The sequence below is a fragment of the Nicotiana tomentosiformis genome, chromosome 11 (genome assembly GCF_000390325.3).
Source record: "Nicotiana tomentosiformis chromosome 11, ASM39032v3, whole genome shotgun sequence".
Lineage (NCBI taxonomy): Eukaryota > Viridiplantae > Streptophyta > Magnoliopsida > Solanales > Solanaceae > Nicotiana > Nicotiana tomentosiformis.
Genome location: NC_090822.1, coordinates 6,286,220 through 6,303,928, shown reverse-complemented (window position 1 = coordinate 6,303,928; position 17,709 = coordinate 6,286,220). Strand labels below are relative to the sequence as shown.

The window sequence follows — 17,709 nt, the reverse complement described above, 5'->3', positions numbered from 1 at the left end:
AACCTAGGAAAACATCATCCTGCATGCAACCTTAGCAGTGAAGTTGGGCCATAGCGTCCGCCATCGCGTGCGAAACTGGGAAGTAGAAGTGAAGCTGGATGCGTCGCGTCCACCATCGCATGCAAGCTGAGAAATAGAGGACAAGGTGGATGCGTCGCATCCACCTTCGCAGGCAAAAATTGAAATGGAGGACAAGGTGGATGCGTCGCATCCACCTTAGCATCAATCCCTGAAGCCGAATTGGACTAGGAATAGGAGAGCTTTGGCCCACGACTTTTGTACGCAATATATAAGCTAAAAACGCCTCTTTTAGGTTATCTAACATATTGGGAAGGAAAAAAAAGCCACGACAAAGCTGTGGAGGCCGGAATTCATCGAGTTTCATCTTTCTCCCACCAAACTTAGTAATTTTTATGTTTCTTTATATGATTTGTTGTTTGGCTACCATGTCTATGTGGAGCTAAACTTCACGTTCTAGGGTTGTGGTTCTTTCATGACTATTGTTATTCGGATATTGATTTTGACTTCTTGATTTATCATATTAGTTTATTTATTCAATCTTGCGCTTAATTATTTAATTGCTTGATCACCAATTGAATACTATCTACGAATCTAGAATTGAACTCGAAAGTGGAAATTCTATATTGCATATAGGATTGAGTAGGGCAAGTTCTTGAACTCGGGCATCGGGGAACGGATTCGTGGTTAGGATAGACATATACCTAATTGCCTTGCTTGGTTGATTTACAGGAATTATAAATGCGTTCTTGTTGATTCTAACTCCATAGACATATAGGCGTTAGGTTAGCTTGAATAGGCAAGTAAGAACTCGACAGATTCTTATGAGCATTAACCCTGTCAACCAATAAGCTAGATAAATTAGTCGGTCAATTCAATTGAAGAATACAATAGGATTGTTAGATAGACCATAACCCTAGATCGTTTTAATTACATTGATATCATTAAAATCTGCTCTTTCTCTGTTCAAAGTTTATTATTTATATTTTTCTTATTTAATTAGTTGGAATAAAATATTTTTAGATTTAATTCTTGTTTAGATAATAAGGATAGTCTAATTTAGTTAATAGTTAATCATAAGTCCTCGTGGGTTCGATATCCGACTTTTAGTCACTTTATTACTTGACGACCGCGTATACTTGCGTGAGTGTGTTTGGTCGCAACAAGTTTTTGGCGCCGTTGCCGGGGACTTAGAAATTAGCTACGTGACTAAGTTAAGCTTTTATTAGATATTTGTTTTCAAGTTTTAATTTTCAGTTTGCCTGGTTTGTGTCAACGCAGGGTTTTCTCTCGAATGCAGAGGAGTAGAAGTGCAAACAACCTCATTCCTCTTGATCCAGAAATCGAACGAACACTACATAGAGTGAGAAGGGAACACGAAGCTAGAACGAGAATAGAAAGAGATTTGGACATCGCAGTCCAACCACAGCCAATAGATATGGCAGGCAATGAAGAGCGTCCGGTAATTGAAGCCGCAAGGCCCAATCTTGCGAATATGACTCAGGCTATTGTGAAGCCTGATATCACTGGGCATTTTGAACTCAAACAGTACATGGTACAGCTGATTCAGTCCACAGGACAATATGTGGGTCTATCTCATGAGGACCCGCAGAGGCATATTCAGAACTTCTTGGAAATCACGGACACTTACAATTATCCGAACGTCTCCAAGGACTATGTCAGGCTGACACTATTCCCTTTTTCACTGTTGGGGGAAGCTAAAGAATGGTTGCAAAAGGAGCCCGCGAACTCTATCCACACTTGGGATGATCTAGCAAGGAAATTCCTGATCAAGTTTTTCCCAACTAAGAAGACAAAGTCGTTGAGGAGCCAAATTCTTAGGTTCCAACAACGGGATGGCGAGACACTTCGTCAAGCTTGGGAAAGATACAAGAAACTACTCAGAGACTGCCCGCATCATTGTCAAACTGATGAGGTATTGGGTCACACTTTTGTTGATGGGTTAGATGAAGCATCAAAGATGAATCTTGACTCAGCTTGTGGGGGTAGTTGCATGGCAAGACCGTATAGTGAAATACAACTCTTGCTAAATAATTTCACTGCTAATGACCATAATTGGCAAGGAGAGGGTGATTCACGAAGGGGAATTAAACAGAAGGCCGTCGGTTTGATTGAGCTTGATGACTTTTCCGCCATGAGAGCCGATATAGCAAAATTGGCAAATCAGATGAATAGAATGACAACACAACAAATGCAACATGTACAGCAGATGTCTATTTGTTGCGAACTATGCGGAGACAGTCATATGATTGACATGTGCCCCACGAATCCTGAATCTATATACTATGTGGGGCAACAAAACAGAGGTCCTATGAATCAACATGCGCAATATGGGAACACTTACAACCCAAACTGGAGGAATCATCCTAACTTCTCATGGGGCGGAAGTCAACAGAATCAGTATAGGCCTCAAGGGAATTTTACTCAACCTCAGAAGCCACCCCAACAAATGGAAGAAAGTACGAATGACTTGCTGAAAAAGTTGTTACTAGACAATCAACAGCTCAGGACCGATTTCAGAAATCTTGAGAGGCAAATGGGGCAGTTAGCAGCAAACCAAAATACTAGACCTACAGGCTCACTTCCCAGTGATACAGAGAAGAACCCTCAAATTAATGCAGTTACACTTAGAAACGGGAGGGAACTAGAGGAAGCGCCAAGGAAGATAAAAGAAAAACCTATACCTGGGGGGGAGTTGACACCTAAGGCAACACAAGAGTCAAAGGAAGATGATGCAAGTTCAGAGCGAATGGAGGTTACAAGGCCACCACCACCTTTCCCCCAAAGATTGCAGAAAAGGAATGACGATCGCATGTTCAACAAATTTCTCGCCATGTTGAGTCAGGTTCAATTAAATATTCCATTAGTGGATGTACTTCGTGAAATTCCAAAGTACGCTAAGTACATAAAAGACATAGTGGCTCATAAGAGGAAATTGACTGAGTTCGAGATGGTTGCACTTACTGAGGAGTGCACATCAAGGGTCCAAAACAAGCTTCCCCAAAAGCTTAAGGACCCTTGCAGCTTCACCATTCCAGTGCAAATCGGTAATATTAACGTAGGACGTGCTCTGTGTGATTTGGGTGCAAGCATAAATCTGATGCCGTTATCCTTGTTTAAGCAATTAGGTCTGGGAGCTCCGAGACCAACCACCGTGATGTTGCAATTAGCTGATAGGTCCATAGCCTACCCCGAAGGAGTGATTGAAGATGTGCTGCTGCAAATTGGAAAATTCATCTTCCCAGCTGACTTCATTATTCTAGACTTCGAGGCTGATGAACAAGTTCCAATCATATTGGGACGACCTCTCTTGGCTACTGGCGATGCAATAATTAAAGTGAGAGAAGGGAAAATGATTATGAGAGTGGACAACGAGGAGGCAGTCTTCAATGTCTACAAAGCAATCCAACTCCCCCGCCACTATGAGGAGCTCTCTATGATATCTGTGGTGGAGGTGGATGAGAAACTTCTTAACACGAGTGTATATCTAGGCGACTGTTTAGAAAAAGCAATCATGATGTTTGATAGCTTGGAGATGGATGATGAGGTTGAGGAGATGAAGGGAATCCTAGATACATCATGTGGTTACATGCAAGGAATAATCCCGTTTGAGCCCCTGAATAGGCCAAGTGGCCCCCCACCAAAGCCGTCAATTGAAAAAGCTCCAAATTTGGAACTTAAACCCCTACCCCCTCACCTTCAATATGCTTATTTGGGAAGTTCTGACACTTTACCTGTTATTATTTCTGCTCACTTGTCTAAATTACAGGAAGAAAAGCTATTAAGGGTGCTACGTGAGCACAAGCGAGCAATTGGGTGGACAATGTCTGACATTAAAGGCATTAGTCCAGCTTTCTGCATGCACAAAATCCTCATGGAGGACGGACACAAGCCAAGTGTAGAACACCAACGCCGACTAAATCCAATCATGAAAGAAGTGGTAAGGAAAGAAGTGATTAAGTGGCTTGATGCAGGTATTGTATTTCCAATCTCTGATAGTAAATGGGTAAGCCCCGTTCAATGTGTGCCGAAGAAAGGGGGGATAACCGTAGTAGTTAATGAAAATAATGACTTAATTCCTACAAGAACTGTAACTGGATGGAGAATTTGCATAGATTACAGAAAACTGAACAATGCCACCCGGAAAGACCACTTTCCCCTTCCTTTTATTGACCAAATGCTTGATAGATTAGCTGGCCAGGAATACTACTGTTTCCTGGACGGTTATTCGGGGTATAATCAGATTGCTATAGCCCCAGAAGACCAAGAGAAAACTACATTTACATGTCCTTATGGCACGTATGCGTTCAAGAGAATGCCCTTCGGTCTTTGTAATGCACCTGCGACTTTTCAAAGGTGTATGATGGCTATTTTCACTGACATGGTTGAAAGATATGTAGAAGTATTCATGGACGATTTTTCTGTGTTTGGATGTTCTTTTGATAGTTGTTTGATGAACCTTGATAAAGTGCTAGCTAGGTGTGAAGAGACGAACTTGGTGCTAAACTGGAAAAAGTGCCATTTCATGGTACGTGAAGGTATAGTTTTGGGGCACAAGGTTTCAAAAGATGGTCTACAGGTGGATAAAGCAAAGGTGGAGACGATCGAAAAATTGCCCCCGCCGACATCCATCAAAGGCATTCGCAGTTTCTTGGGTCATGCAGGTTTTTATCGTCGTTTCATTAAAGATTTTTCGAAAATTTCTTCCCCTTTGTGCAGGCTTCTAGAGAAAGACGTTACCTTCAAGTTTGATAATGCATGTCTGAAAGCATTTGAGGAGCTGAAGGGAAGATTGGTGACTGCACCAATTATCATTGGCCCCGATTGGGCACAACCATTTGAGTTGATGTGCGATGCAAGTGACATAGCAATTGGAGCGGTGTTGGGGCAAAGGAGGGATAAAATCTTTCACTCCATTTATTATGCAAGCAAAACTATGAATCCAGCTCAGATGAATTATACAGTGACTGAAAAGGAGTTGCTTGCAGTGGTGTGGGCATTTGACAAGTTCAGATCCTATCTAGTGGGAACCAAAGTCATCGTCTACACAGATCATTCAGCTATCAGATACCTATTTGAAAAGAAAGACGCCAAGCCGAGGCTGATTCGTTGGGTCCTCCTCTTGCAAGAATTTGACTTAGAGATCCGAGATCGAAAAGGGACAGAAAATCAAGTGGCCGATCATTTGTCCAGATTAGAGAGCCGGAACCATGTAGCTGAAGGAGGGTCAATTAAAGAAACATTTCCGGATGAGCAAATATTAGCAATCACCTCAGGTGAAGCCCCATGGTATGCAGATTATGTGAATTTTATCGCAAGTGGGGTAACGCCACTAGAATGGACAGCTGACAATAGAAGAAGATTCCTACATGATGTAAGGTTCTACGTGTGGGATGAGCCATTCCTATATAGGCAGTGTGCAGATCAGTTGGTGAGAAGGTGTGTTCCTGAGGAAGAGATGAAGGCTATACTACATGACTGCCATGCGTCACCATATGGAGGTCATCACGGCGGGGATAGAACCGCCCAAAAAGTGCTACAATCAGGTTTTTATTGGCCAAAATTGTTTAAGGATGCACATGCCTTCGTTAAAAATTGTGATAGATGCCAAAGAACTGGAACTATCACGAGGAAGCACGAGATGCCCTTGCAAAATATACTGGCGGTAGAACTTTTTGATGTTTGGGGGATTGATTTTATGGGACCATTCCCATATTCTAACGGACACAGATACATCTTGGTGGCGGTCGACTATGTTTCTAAGTGGGTAGAGGCCATAGCTCTTCCTACTAACGACGCAAAAGTTGTGGTAGGCTTTGTAAAGAAGCACATCTTCACACGTTTTGGGACCCCAAGAGTGTTGATAAGCGACGGGGGAACTCACTTTTGTAACAAACTGCTGAATAATATTCTTGCAAAATACGGAGTCAAGCACAAAGTTTCCACTGCCTATCATCCCCAAACGAGTGGTCAAGTAGAAGTTTCCAACAGAGAGGTCAAGCAGATTTTGGAAAAGACAGTAAGTATGAATAGAAAGGACTGGGCCGGGAAGTTGGATGACGCATTATGGGCATATCGCACTGCGTACAAGACCCCAATAGGCACTTCTCCGTACAGGTTGGTTTATGGGAAGGCCTGCCATCTGCCCGTCGAGCTTGAACACAAAGCATATTGGGCGATTAAAAAGCTAAATATGGAGATGGACTTGGCCGGTGAGAAGAGATTGCTACAACTCAACGAGCTTGATGAGTTTCGATTGCATGCGTATGAAAATGCCAAATTGTATAAAGAGAAGACCAAAAGATGGCATGATAAGCATATCCAACATCGTGAGTTTGAACCAGGTCAAGAAATTCTACTGTTTAATTCAAGGCTAAAGCTTTTTCCAGGAAAGCTTAAATCTCGATGGTCGGGTCCGTTTGAAGTGGTTAGTGTGAAACCTCATGGTGCGATAGAATTGTGTGATAAGGGGTCCAATACGACATTCTTGGTAAATGGCCAAAGAGTAAAACACTATTGGGGTGGTGACATTGCACGTCACAAGACCACAATGGATTTAGTGGAGGCATGAAGAACATGTTGCGTCGTGCCGCGACGTTAAATCAGGCGCTTCTTGGGAGGCCACCCAAGTTAGTTAGTTTATTTTTATTTTATTTTTAATTTTTTTTTTCTTTCTTTTCGTAGGACATAGATCTTATTCAAAAAAAAAAAAAATTAAAACTAAAAAGTTCCCCAGATATGAGAAAACGAGGCGGATGCGTCGCGTCCCCCTCAGCAAAAAAAATAAAAAAATTTTTTTGACGGGCCAATTGCTCAAGGCAGTGAAGTCTGCCTATCGCGCCCGTATCGCGTCTGAAAATTTTTGAAGGAAGACAAGGGGATGCGTCGCGTCAAAGCTCGCACGCACAGGTAAGTAATATATATTTTAACACATCTTAAGATAACCTATTCGAAAAAAACGTTTCTTGCGACGCATCCACTCGTCTATTTTTGGCGACGCCTACGAACGCAGAACAGAATTCTCTCATCGAAATTGTAACGCAATAAGCTCAAACGCGACAGGTACGCATCATCCTCTTCGTTCTTCCGTTGGCTTCTCTCCTAATTCGTCTCTCCTCCCTCCTTCAATGGTAGCAACAAGTAGGTTTTGCAATTTCAAGATTTTTAGGGCTGTCGTTCTTGGTAGTTGTAATGGTTGCGAGATGATAAACTATAATTCCCTTCATCTCGTCCAACTTTGGGAGGGTAGTTGCATTGCTCAACTGATAGAATGAACTAGGCACACTTGTTGCATACCACATGTTCGACGAATTGTCCCTGAGGAAAATTTAGGCGTCGGTGAAGTCTGAGTAACCGAGCAACATTGGTGTATGCTTGAGAATAAGTGTGGGGTCGAGTGAGGGGCTATGTGAAATTGAATTTTTGAAGAGAGTTATCACATACTTGCTGAAAGTCATGAGCTACAATTCCATGAAGAGTGAATGGCATGACTTTACGAATAAATTGAAGTCTGCAAGCTGTTGCAATTGCTTTCAAGCTGAACTTCGCTGTTTCATCTGCTAATTGTTGAATTCTTTGCATTGCAGGTACTTAGATTCGTAAAATGACAGCAGCGAGTAAACCATCCAAGCAACAAGACAAAGATGGTAACAAGCAACCGCCCAAAAAGCCTACCGGAAGGGCAGCGGGCGGTCCAAATCCACAGAAAAAAGGAAGCGGACGGAGAAGGAAATGGAATTGCTGCCTAGGCAGTTAAGTGATGATTCAGAGCAAGAGGATGAGGAAACATTGGTCAGGAGGACAGTGAAGAAGGGTATTACACCAAGCAAAGGAATAGAGATACGAGAGCCTGTGACATACCAAAGAAAAGCTTCGAGAATGAGTGCTCCAACTGATAAAGGGAAGGAGAAGATTACTACAGAATCTGAATCCGATTCCGATTCGGACAATGACCACCTACAGATCAACATGAGTGATGAAGACGAGGGTGAACCCATAGACCGAGTTGATTGGGAGAAATACTTTGTTAATGAGAAGGCATTCCGAGCCTATAAGAAGATACTGGTTTCAAAGAAAGTATATTCCGGAAAAGCCGATAAACATCGGACCTCTTAAGACAAAGTACTCAGAGTTTCTCAAGTCAATTCGAGAGGTGCAAAAATGGGGACCCATTCTGAAAGGTCATGGCAAAGCCAACCTCACCATTGTTAGAGAGCTCTACGCCAATTGGCGTCACGCAAGGGGAAACATTGTGCGAGTAAGAGGGGTAGATATTAATGTGTCAGCTGAAGCTCTGAATAACTTCTTAAGGGTGCCACACACACTCACAGACAGGTTTGACGCCATATGCAAAACACCAGATTATGCACACATTAAGTCTGTCCTATGCCCTACCAGGAAGGATGCAGAATGGAAGCATGGGAGTATGGAGTACCACTCTATAGCAAAGGAATTCATGAGTGCGTTAGCACGTGTGGCTCTAAATTTCATTTGTAACCGCCTGCTGCCATGCCAACATAAAACTGATGTCCCTCGTTACCGCGCACTCGTATTATATGCTTTATTAGAGGGGATACCACTCAACTTCGGAGCCATCATGCATGATCAAATGCAGCGAACCAGGATGAATTACAAGTGGAGGCTGTTCTTTGCTAATACCCTAACGGCTTTTTTAACAGAGAGGGGAGTACTATGGGACAAGGAGAATGACGACATTGAGGCTAAAGCTCCAGGACCATATGATGTCACTCATGTTCTAGAGCCGAACAAGGGAAGGTCTTCTAAGCTCACCATCCAACAATTATTTGAGCATATGCAAGCAGATATGCAAGAGAACAGGGCTGAGCTGATAGCGACTCGTGTCGAGTTGAGTGCCACCAGGGATGAGTTGAGACAGACTCGTGCGGATCTAAGCCGAGTTCAGACCGAGCAGGCCACGATGATGAAGGAGATATCATTACTCCTCAGAGCTCTGGTTCAATGTGCAGGTACAGACATCTCCCAGCTGATTGCATCATCCACTGCCGGACCATCCACTCCTGTTCCTCCCATAGTCACCGAGGCTCCACTCAACAGGCCTATTGAGGTCGCTGTAACACCTGATACAGAATCCGCACCAGTTGTTGATGATAGGAATGCTATGGATGCAGATGCTCCTCCACAGACTGCGGATGAGCCCTCCACCTTGACTTGAGGGAGTTCTTCTCACCCTACTTTACCTTGTTTGTGTGCGTTGGGGACAACGCACAGTCCTAAGTGTGGGGTGGGGGTGATTTATGTTTGATGTATGGATGAATGTACTAATATATTCACTGGATTAATAACTATCAGTTTATCTATCAGTTTATCATTATGAAAATATATATATAGTGTATATATATATATATATATATATATATATAGTATCTTTGTAGATAGTAATAATCCCCTGTGGTTTTTCTTTGTGCATCGGTTCTTTTCCATGGGATGTAGTTTGAACCGGGTAATTTTGTTTTCTTTTTAGAGTAGAGTAGGAATGTAGGGAATAAAAGGAGGAAGAATGATGAACCTAGGTGACCTTGACTTGGTTGATACTGGCATATTTAAGCTTTTACATATGTAATATCTTCCCTTCTCACTCTGAAATTATTGATGATGCCTTGTTAAAACGGATAGCATGTTTTGTTGCAGCCTATTTCTCATTTTCTTGACTTGTGTTCACTTTGCGCTTAATGCTTAATATCTCGTTGCTCCGTGAATACTTGCATTACTTGAGAGTCGGAATGTAACCGTCCTTAATGAGTCATGTGCCATGTGTGGTAAGGTTTTTGTATTGTCCATGTATTGTACTTGTGTCTAGAACTTGCCCGGTATGTGAGTTGAAGCGAAATTTTAGGTGATGCTCGGTTTGAAAAATGATTTTAGGCTTTCTTTGATCTTTTTGAGCTTATTGCTTATCACAAATAAAATCTATCCCTAGTTAACCCTTTTGAGCCTGTAGACCTTTTATTTGGTACCCACATTACAAGCCTATACCCTTTTTATTCTTAATTGACATTGTTTTGATCCTTTTACCTCTTAAAGCACTTTAATTGTTAGATGAGCGCTAAAAGAAGTAAGAAGGGACTAAGTGTGGGGTGACTTTTGAGTGGAACCAATGAAAGAAAGAAGGGTGCACTTATTTTGTAAAATAATACACCACTAGCGGAAATTGAAAAAAAAAAAAAAGGAAAAATATAAATGAATAAATTGTTATCTTGTTCTTGCTAGTGGGTATGAATTAAAGTAGTGCTTAAAGAAAAAGGGACTGTTTTGGGGGTGATATTGTTTGTGAAATTGAAGTGGTGTTGAAGAATTTGCGCTTAAAGTAATTTTGTGATGTATTAAAGTGCTTAGGAGGGTGAGTCACTATTCCTTAAATATATCCTACCCGTCCCTTAGCCCACATTACAACCATGAAAAAGTCCTAATTGATTTTAGATCGAGCGAGCTTACATTAGTAGAGATTTACATTAAGGGCAAGCCTATGGTACCAACTACATGCATGTGACTTCTTTTGTGAGAGTGAGCGATTTTCTTTGTGAGCATGAGATTCGAATGTGTGGATTGATTCTACTCTCTCTGCTTTTGTTGTGAGGGCACATGGTTTCACGAGGGATAGGTAACGTTATTAGACTTCTCATATGATGTTGGTTGTTCAAGCCATGAGTGCATAGTGACATTGAGTCGGTTTTTGAGGTTAGGATTGTTGTGAGCATGTTGTCTTTGTTCGAATATTTTTAAAAGAATGGCTTAAGTAAAGCGAAGGGTATGTGATGCATAGCCTAGAGCCTAATTGTTGCAAATAACCACGGTCAGAGGTGCAGTGTGCTTTGAATGATAAGAGCTCAATTTTGTTTCGTCTACTATAGGATAGTTTGTTCGAGGACGAACAAAGGTTTAAGTGTGGGGTAGTGATGTTTGGCATATTTCGATATGTGTTGATGTTACTTTGCCCATGTTTTAACTACCTTTTGATGTTATTTAATCTTTAAAACACCCAACATGGTGTAATTATTGTGTTTGATATCATTAAGTTATGTGTGACGATTTAAGGTGTTCGGAGTACAAAATATGAAGAAAAAGTAGTTTAGCTAGAGGAAGAAGGGTTGGATGCGTCGCATCCAACCTAGGAAAACATCATCCTGCATGCAACCTTAGCAGTGAAGTTGGGCCATAGCGTCCGCCATCGCGTGCGAAACTGGGAAGTAGAAGTGAAGCTGGATGCGTCGCGTCCACCATCGCATGCAAGCTGAGAAATAGAGGACAAGGTGGATGCGTCGCATCCACCTTCGCAGGCAAAAATTGAAATGGAGGACAAGGTGGATGCGTCGCATCCACCTTAGCATCAATCCCTGAAGCCGAATTGGACTAGGAATAGGAGAGCTTTGGCCCACGACTTTTGTACGCAATATATAAGCTAAAAACGCCTCTTTTAGGTTATCTAACATATTGGGAAGGAAAAAAAAGCCACGACAAAGCTGTGGAGGCCGGAATTCATCGAGTTTCATCTTTCTCCCACCAAACTTAGTAATTTTTATGTTTCTTTATATGATTTGTTGTTTGGCTACCATGTCTATGTGGAGCTAAACTTCACGTTCTAGGGTTGTGGTTCTTTCATGACTATTGTTATTCGGATATTGATTTTGACTTCTTGATTTATCATATTAGTTTATTTATTCAATCTTGCGCTTAATTATTTAATTGCTTGATCACCAATTGAATACTATCTACGAATCTAGAATTGAACTCGAAAGTGGGAATTCTATATTGCATATAGGATTGAGTAGGGCAAGTTCTTGAACTCGGGCATCGGGGAACGGATTCGTGGTTAGGATAGACATATACCTAATTGCCTTGCTTGGTTGATTTACAGGAATTATAAATGCGTTCTTGTTGATTCTAACTCCATAGACATATAGGCGTTAGGTTAGCTTGAATAGGCAAGTAAGAACTCGACAGATTCTTATGAGCATTAACCCTGTCAACCAATAAGCTAGATAAATTAGTCGGTCAATTCAATTGAAGAATACAATAGGATTGTTAGATAGACCATAACCCTAGATCGTTTTAATTACATTGATATCATTAAAATCTGCTCTTTCTCTGTTCAAAGTTTATTATTTATATTTTTCTTATTTAATTAGTTGGAATAAAATATTTTTAGATTTAATTCTTGTTTAGATAATAAGGATAGTCTAATTTAGTTAATAGTTAATCATAAGTCCTCGTGAGTTCGATATCCGACTTTTAGTCACTTTATTACTTGACGACCGCGTATACTTGCGTGAGTGTGTTTGGTCTAGCAACAACAAACTAAAAAGATTGAACCTGTGGTATAAAATGAGGTACATATATTTTGTGTAACTATAAATAATTGCATAAAAATAAATTATTTTTAAATATGGAAAGGTGTCATTCTTTTTAACACGGATTAAAAAGAAAATATGTTCACATAAATTAAAATGGAGGGAGTATATAAATTCTATATGGTTATACACATATTATATATGAATTATACATATATTACACATCCAAAAAATATATTTTGTTTAAATGGTTGGGCGGTCGGTTATTGAAGTTAATTCTTCTTAATTTAACAGAAAGACCTATTCTAAGTCTTCTACTGGGTAAATGAACTCAAGTTTATTTTATTGGATGGACGATCCTTTAACTAGATTTTAAAAAACATGGCGCAATTTTTTGTTATTTTTCTTTCCATGTTTTGATTAGATGCTCCGATTAGGAGGTTTGAGCGTTTGGCTCTGGCAGGTACGAGAAGAGGTATAGGGCGGCACAAGAAGTATTTGGGCGAGGTGATCAGGCAGGACATGACGCGACTTTAGATTTCCGAGGACATGGCCCTTGATAGTAAGATGGGGAGGTCGAGCATTATTGTTGTAGGTTAGGGGGTAGTCGAGCATTTCTCCTCGTTGCGCCGGCTAGTCTAATAGTGTTTTGTCCGCTAGTCTGATAGTGTTTTGTCTAGGAGTGCTAGCGATTTTTATTGTGTTTCACATTTTTTCTGTCTTTCACATTTTGGTTAAATCTTCTCTAGTGTTAGTACTTGTCATTATGGATGAACGGAAGTGCTAGATATAATCTATAACCTTGTACTGGCCAAAATTCAACTGTGTGGGCACCAGAAGAGGAACAGTTAAATATTCTATGCTATAAAAGTACCTAAAGAGCATTGTAATTCCTTTAGCTTTGCCAGCATTTTTCCTTTACAGCAACACTTTCTCATAGTGAAGAAAAAAAAACAGCAGACTTTCTCATAATAAACAAATGACCAAAACTGAAGTGCTTAACTATATAATAAACTCAAAATACAACAACGATAACCCGTCGCCATATAACTAAAGTTCTCAGCTTCACAAGCACTAGTCTTTCAAAGTTCTCAGCTTCATAAGCAGCAGTTAAGACCTTGTCAAGATGGCTATCGACTCCCACTCCAAACTACAAACAATGTCCTGCAATGTAGCGTTCTTGATGTTATATATGTATGCATAGCAGTAACAGGTTGCTACGAAAATGAAATGTAACACAGAGACGAAAATGATTCTCTTAAAGAACATAAGCACATCAAAGTTATCAGATAAGGTTTCACTTACTGAGGGGTTTTGTCGATCAATGTCAAAGCTGTTGATGGCACAAGGTTCAGCAAGAAGCTCAACGGGTTCTTCACCTGTGCAAATGAAGACGAACCAGATCAGCTTCAGACAATCAGAAATAATACATAAGAAATAACATGCAGAAGAAGTCTGAACGCATTATACCTTGTTCAATTACGGCAAGAATGCCATCTTCTGAGCAAATCATGGCAGGAAGAACACGTGATTCTGAGATGTTGCGGTAGTTGGATGAAGTAGTATAGTTGTCATAGTGGACCTCCCAAACATCACTTTCCGATGGTGAAAGGGCAGAAAAATCACTGGTTCCGACACCAGCAAGTATTATGGGCTGCTGTTGCCAGCGAAGGTCCCATGCAAACACAGTACCAGAAGAACCTCCTGCCTTCAAAAACAATAGAATTAGAGACGTGAAACTCGAAACAACCTTGCAAGCCTAATAGAAAAACATCCAACCATTATCAGTCATAACCCAGAAATTAATTGACCATAGTACTAGTTACATGTTTCTTTTGCGTCTAAAATTTTCCAGTCACTCTCCACTCCATTCCTCTTCCCTCCCCTCCCCTCCCCACTATACCTGCACATCCTCCAAAAAAAATAAAGAAAATAAAAGAAAGACAAGAAACTTCATTTAATTGGTTCTTTGAATTTTGACTTCAGTTGATTTCTTGGAAATGAACTTTAATTTAAGAGATTGTCAAAGGGCAGGCCATCAGATCTATCATGGGTTAAATAAAGATAACATACTCATTCGAGACATCTGTATAGTTATGCTATTAGCTACAGTTTTTTGATGTATTCTAGTCTAGTTATGACGTCAAATGGCACTGATGAACTCCTCGTCACCAATGCAACTAATAATTCCCTCACTCCTCTAGAAATGGTAATTGATAATCTCTTTACATGTTTTAACCACATTGAAGTGGCACAATGTTTCATTTTATCAGCAACTGAAAGTCGAGGTAGTCACAAGCTTTCTTCTCTAAATTATCACTTCTCGTACTTCTGTTCTACTCTAGCCATAAGTTCACCTCCTACTAGCTAATAAAACTGAAAATTAAGTTTTATGTTCAAGCTTGATAAGGTAGTGAATGAGGGGTGGCCTTAGTGGTTAAAGAGCTGAGATAACGACCTCGGCCACAGGAAAGGCAATCGAGGTAAATTCTTCCCATTTGCCTAAATCTTGAAGAGTAGATTTCCTGTGTACCTCCGCCAGTAACAATTACCTGGTGGACTAGACCAGGTGCACACAAGTTGACTCAAATACCACCGTTATCAAAAAGGAAAAAAAAAGGTTCAGGAACGAGGGGCGACAAGCATTGTCGATCAAGAGTTCAAGGTAAGGCAGGAATATCAGCTTACAAGACAAGTATGCTTTCTTGATGGATGAATATCAATTGAATGTACAATGCCAGAAGTTGATCCACGAGTCCTGCGATGTAAATAAACTTTCAGAAAAAGGACTTACAACAATACAGAACAACACTCTTGGCCAGTTAAAGGATGCAGACTATAGAATCACAAAAAAGCGTCTTCATGCTATAACTAAGGGACATATGGAATTATTCGGTCTAATCAACTTGTCCACCCCAAAAACCCGTCCTCAATTCGGGATTGCAGGTTGAGAATAAACATGTCACTTTCTAATTTTGACATTTTAAGGGACGAGACAAGCCCTAACTGCAAGTTCATGCTATGAGAAAGGTTCCAAGATTACATTTTTCCCCTCCTTGATTTTTTTCCTTTCGATAGGTCAATTCCAACACAATAGCATAGAAAAAACTAATACGCTGACACATATCATCTGTGAAGTATATATTGGCTCAATTTCTATATTCAAGACAGGCTCACTCTACCTTAACTAAGATTTAGACCTATAGGTTACAGCAGAGGTACCATTGTAAGAAGTCAGTGTCTTCACATCAATTTCAGCTACTGTTACTATCAATTATTCCTCAAGTAAGAAGTCTAACAAAAGCAATCAAAGAAATGCAAAAATGAACCAAAAATATACACCATCGATATACATTAATGATACTACACCAACAAAAAACTTGGACAGAACTCAGAGATCAAATGCATAAATCTCTGAAAGGTTAAACCACTCATAGAAAGCATAAAACCAACATTAAAAGTGCTAACATCCAAAACATATTCTCAACTAACATGTATCGTCTATATAGATCTTTTTCTTCCATTATGCCCTATTACAAAACATGAATAGCAACAACTAGTACCACTACGCCTAAACAAGTTGGTATCAGCCATATAAATCCTCATTGACCAATATTATGCAGATACAAATAATAAGTACAAGAAGTTCCGTATATAAGGTATAAATCTCTGAAAGGTTAAACCACTCTTAGAAAGCATAAGACCTACAATATAAGTGCTAATGTCTAAAACATATTCTCAACTAGTATATATCGCCTATTCAAGAAATGATAAGCAATTAAAACAAAAGTTCAATTACCAATTCCCTTTAAACTGTGAAACCGGTCCCCCGGGCCGTCGTTGATCCCACCATTGAAGACCAAACCCCAATCCACCACTCACAAACTCCACCGGAGACGCCCATTTAACCGCCCCATATGAAACCAACCCATTACCATCAAAAACCCTCTTAGAACTCGACCCCCCACCAACAAAACTCACCAAATTAATCCTCCCATCCTCCCCAACACTCACAAACTCCGACCCATTTTCACTCACATCAATCCCCGCAACCCGACCCAAATGAAACCCCTTTACCGAATCGACAAAATCCAACGACCCATTAACCAAATCAGCTGTATAAACCAACAAATCCCCCGAAAATGTGGAAGCAGCAATAAGGGGTTTATTGGGGTTTTGTGAGGTTTTTAATGAGCTGATTCTTGATGGTGTTGTGAGTGAGGACTGAAGTATAATTTCTGGTGAGCTTGAGTTTGAGTCTGAATTTGAAGTTTTTTGGATTAAATTTAGGATTTGGATTGATGAGCTGGAGGAGTCGGAGTTGAAAGTGGCGAGGATGATGTGACGGTGAAAAGCAGAGAGTTGAGGGAGAAAACGGAGGGAATCAATGTAGTTGTTTTGAGGGAAACGGTGGACTTGGAGTTGTTGAGAAGAAGAAGAGGTGATTACCGCCATTGTTGAATGCGGTTTTTTGCTTTGAGGGTTTTAGCTGAGATTTGACTGTGAGTTAAAAGGAGGGACTGAGGTTTTGGTTTACTTTTTTGCTGCATTACTACTTGAAAAAGAAGGAAAAGGGCCAAATATACCACATGCTTCGAAAAATGTTTAAATATATCATTCGCTATACTATAAGTCCAAATATATCCTTACTGTGAGCACGTAATTTTTGACTCATAAAAATACTCCCACAAAATCCACCAAAATAAATTTTTTCTAATTGTTTTTAATTTTATAGAATTTTAGAAATTCTTTTTAACCACTTTTTTGCATTTAGGTGTAGTTTTGCGCATATTTAATATTTTAAAGTCATAAAAATTACCAAAAAGTGTTTAATTCTTCATTGCATTAGAAGTTTAGATGTTTATATGCATTTAGGATTTAATTATATTAATTAAATATATTATTAAATGAAAATCACAAAAATACAATGTCATTTTTACATTTTTAGCTTTAGGTTTTAAAATTAATAATTTTCTTAGTGTTAAGTTAACTAGTTAATTGTTAAAAATAGTAAGTAGTTCAATTTGGCAAAATTAGGGTTGATTTGGGAAATTAGAATGGCCACATTTGAAAATAAATTGATTTGATTAATTGAAGGAAAATGGGGGTTTGTTTTTAGTTAAAATTGGATTGAGCCAATTTTGCATGGCCCATTTTTTCTCCATCTGCCTAAGCCCAACCTCATTAAACCCGATCCAGCACCCCCTAAACCAAAACGACCTACTTTCACCCTTTACAATCCTATTCGTTGATTCCCCATGATCCCACAGCCCGGAACTAATCCATCCATTCCCATATAACTATCCTAACCCGACCCTCAAACCCTGAAGACCCCTCATTCTCT

At 40.0% G+C, this 17,709-nt stretch overlaps 1 protein-coding gene across 2 annotated transcripts; it reads right to left on the bottom strand.

The window, feature by feature from the left end:
• Positions 1 to 13,206: 13,206 nt before the first annotated feature.
• LOC104097186 (nuclear pore complex protein NUP43) lies at positions 13,207 to 16,914 on the bottom strand. Of its 2 annotated transcripts, none has more exons than XM_009603719.3 (5): positions 16,165 to 16,914; positions 15,054 to 15,123; positions 13,836 to 14,124; positions 13,671 to 13,744; positions 13,207 to 13,529 (listed from the first exon to the last, which is right to left on the bottom strand). In XM_009603719.3, the coding sequence occupies exons 1-5, from the start codon at positions 16,818 to 16,820 to the stop codon at positions 13,476 to 13,478; spliced, it is 1,143 nt and encodes a 380-aa protein (XP_009602014.1). In that variant the 5' UTR covers positions 16,821 to 16,914; the 3' UTR covers positions 13,207 to 13,475. The 2 variants fall into 2 exon arrangements, with proteins under 2 accessions (XP_009602014.1, XP_009602015.1); XM_009603720.3 differs by having other exon boundaries at positions 13,836 to 14,073.
• Between the last annotated feature and the right edge of the window lie 795 nt (positions 16,915 to 17,709).

Bases quoted from the DNA above. Each gene is read 5' to 3' on its own strand.
- LOC104097186 (XM_009603719.3), bottom strand. From the start codon at position 16,820: ATGGCGGTAATCACCTCTTCTTCTTCTCAACAACTCCAAGTCCACCGT. The intron at 15,124-16,164 runs GTAATTGAACTT...TTTACATCGCAG, and splicing joins TCACAGTTTAAAGGGAATTG to GACTCGTGGATCAACTTCTG. The intron at 14,125-15,053 runs GTAAGCTGATAT...TTTTTCTATTAG, and splicing joins CAAGAAAGCATACTTGTCTT to GCTTGCAAGGTTGTTTCGAG.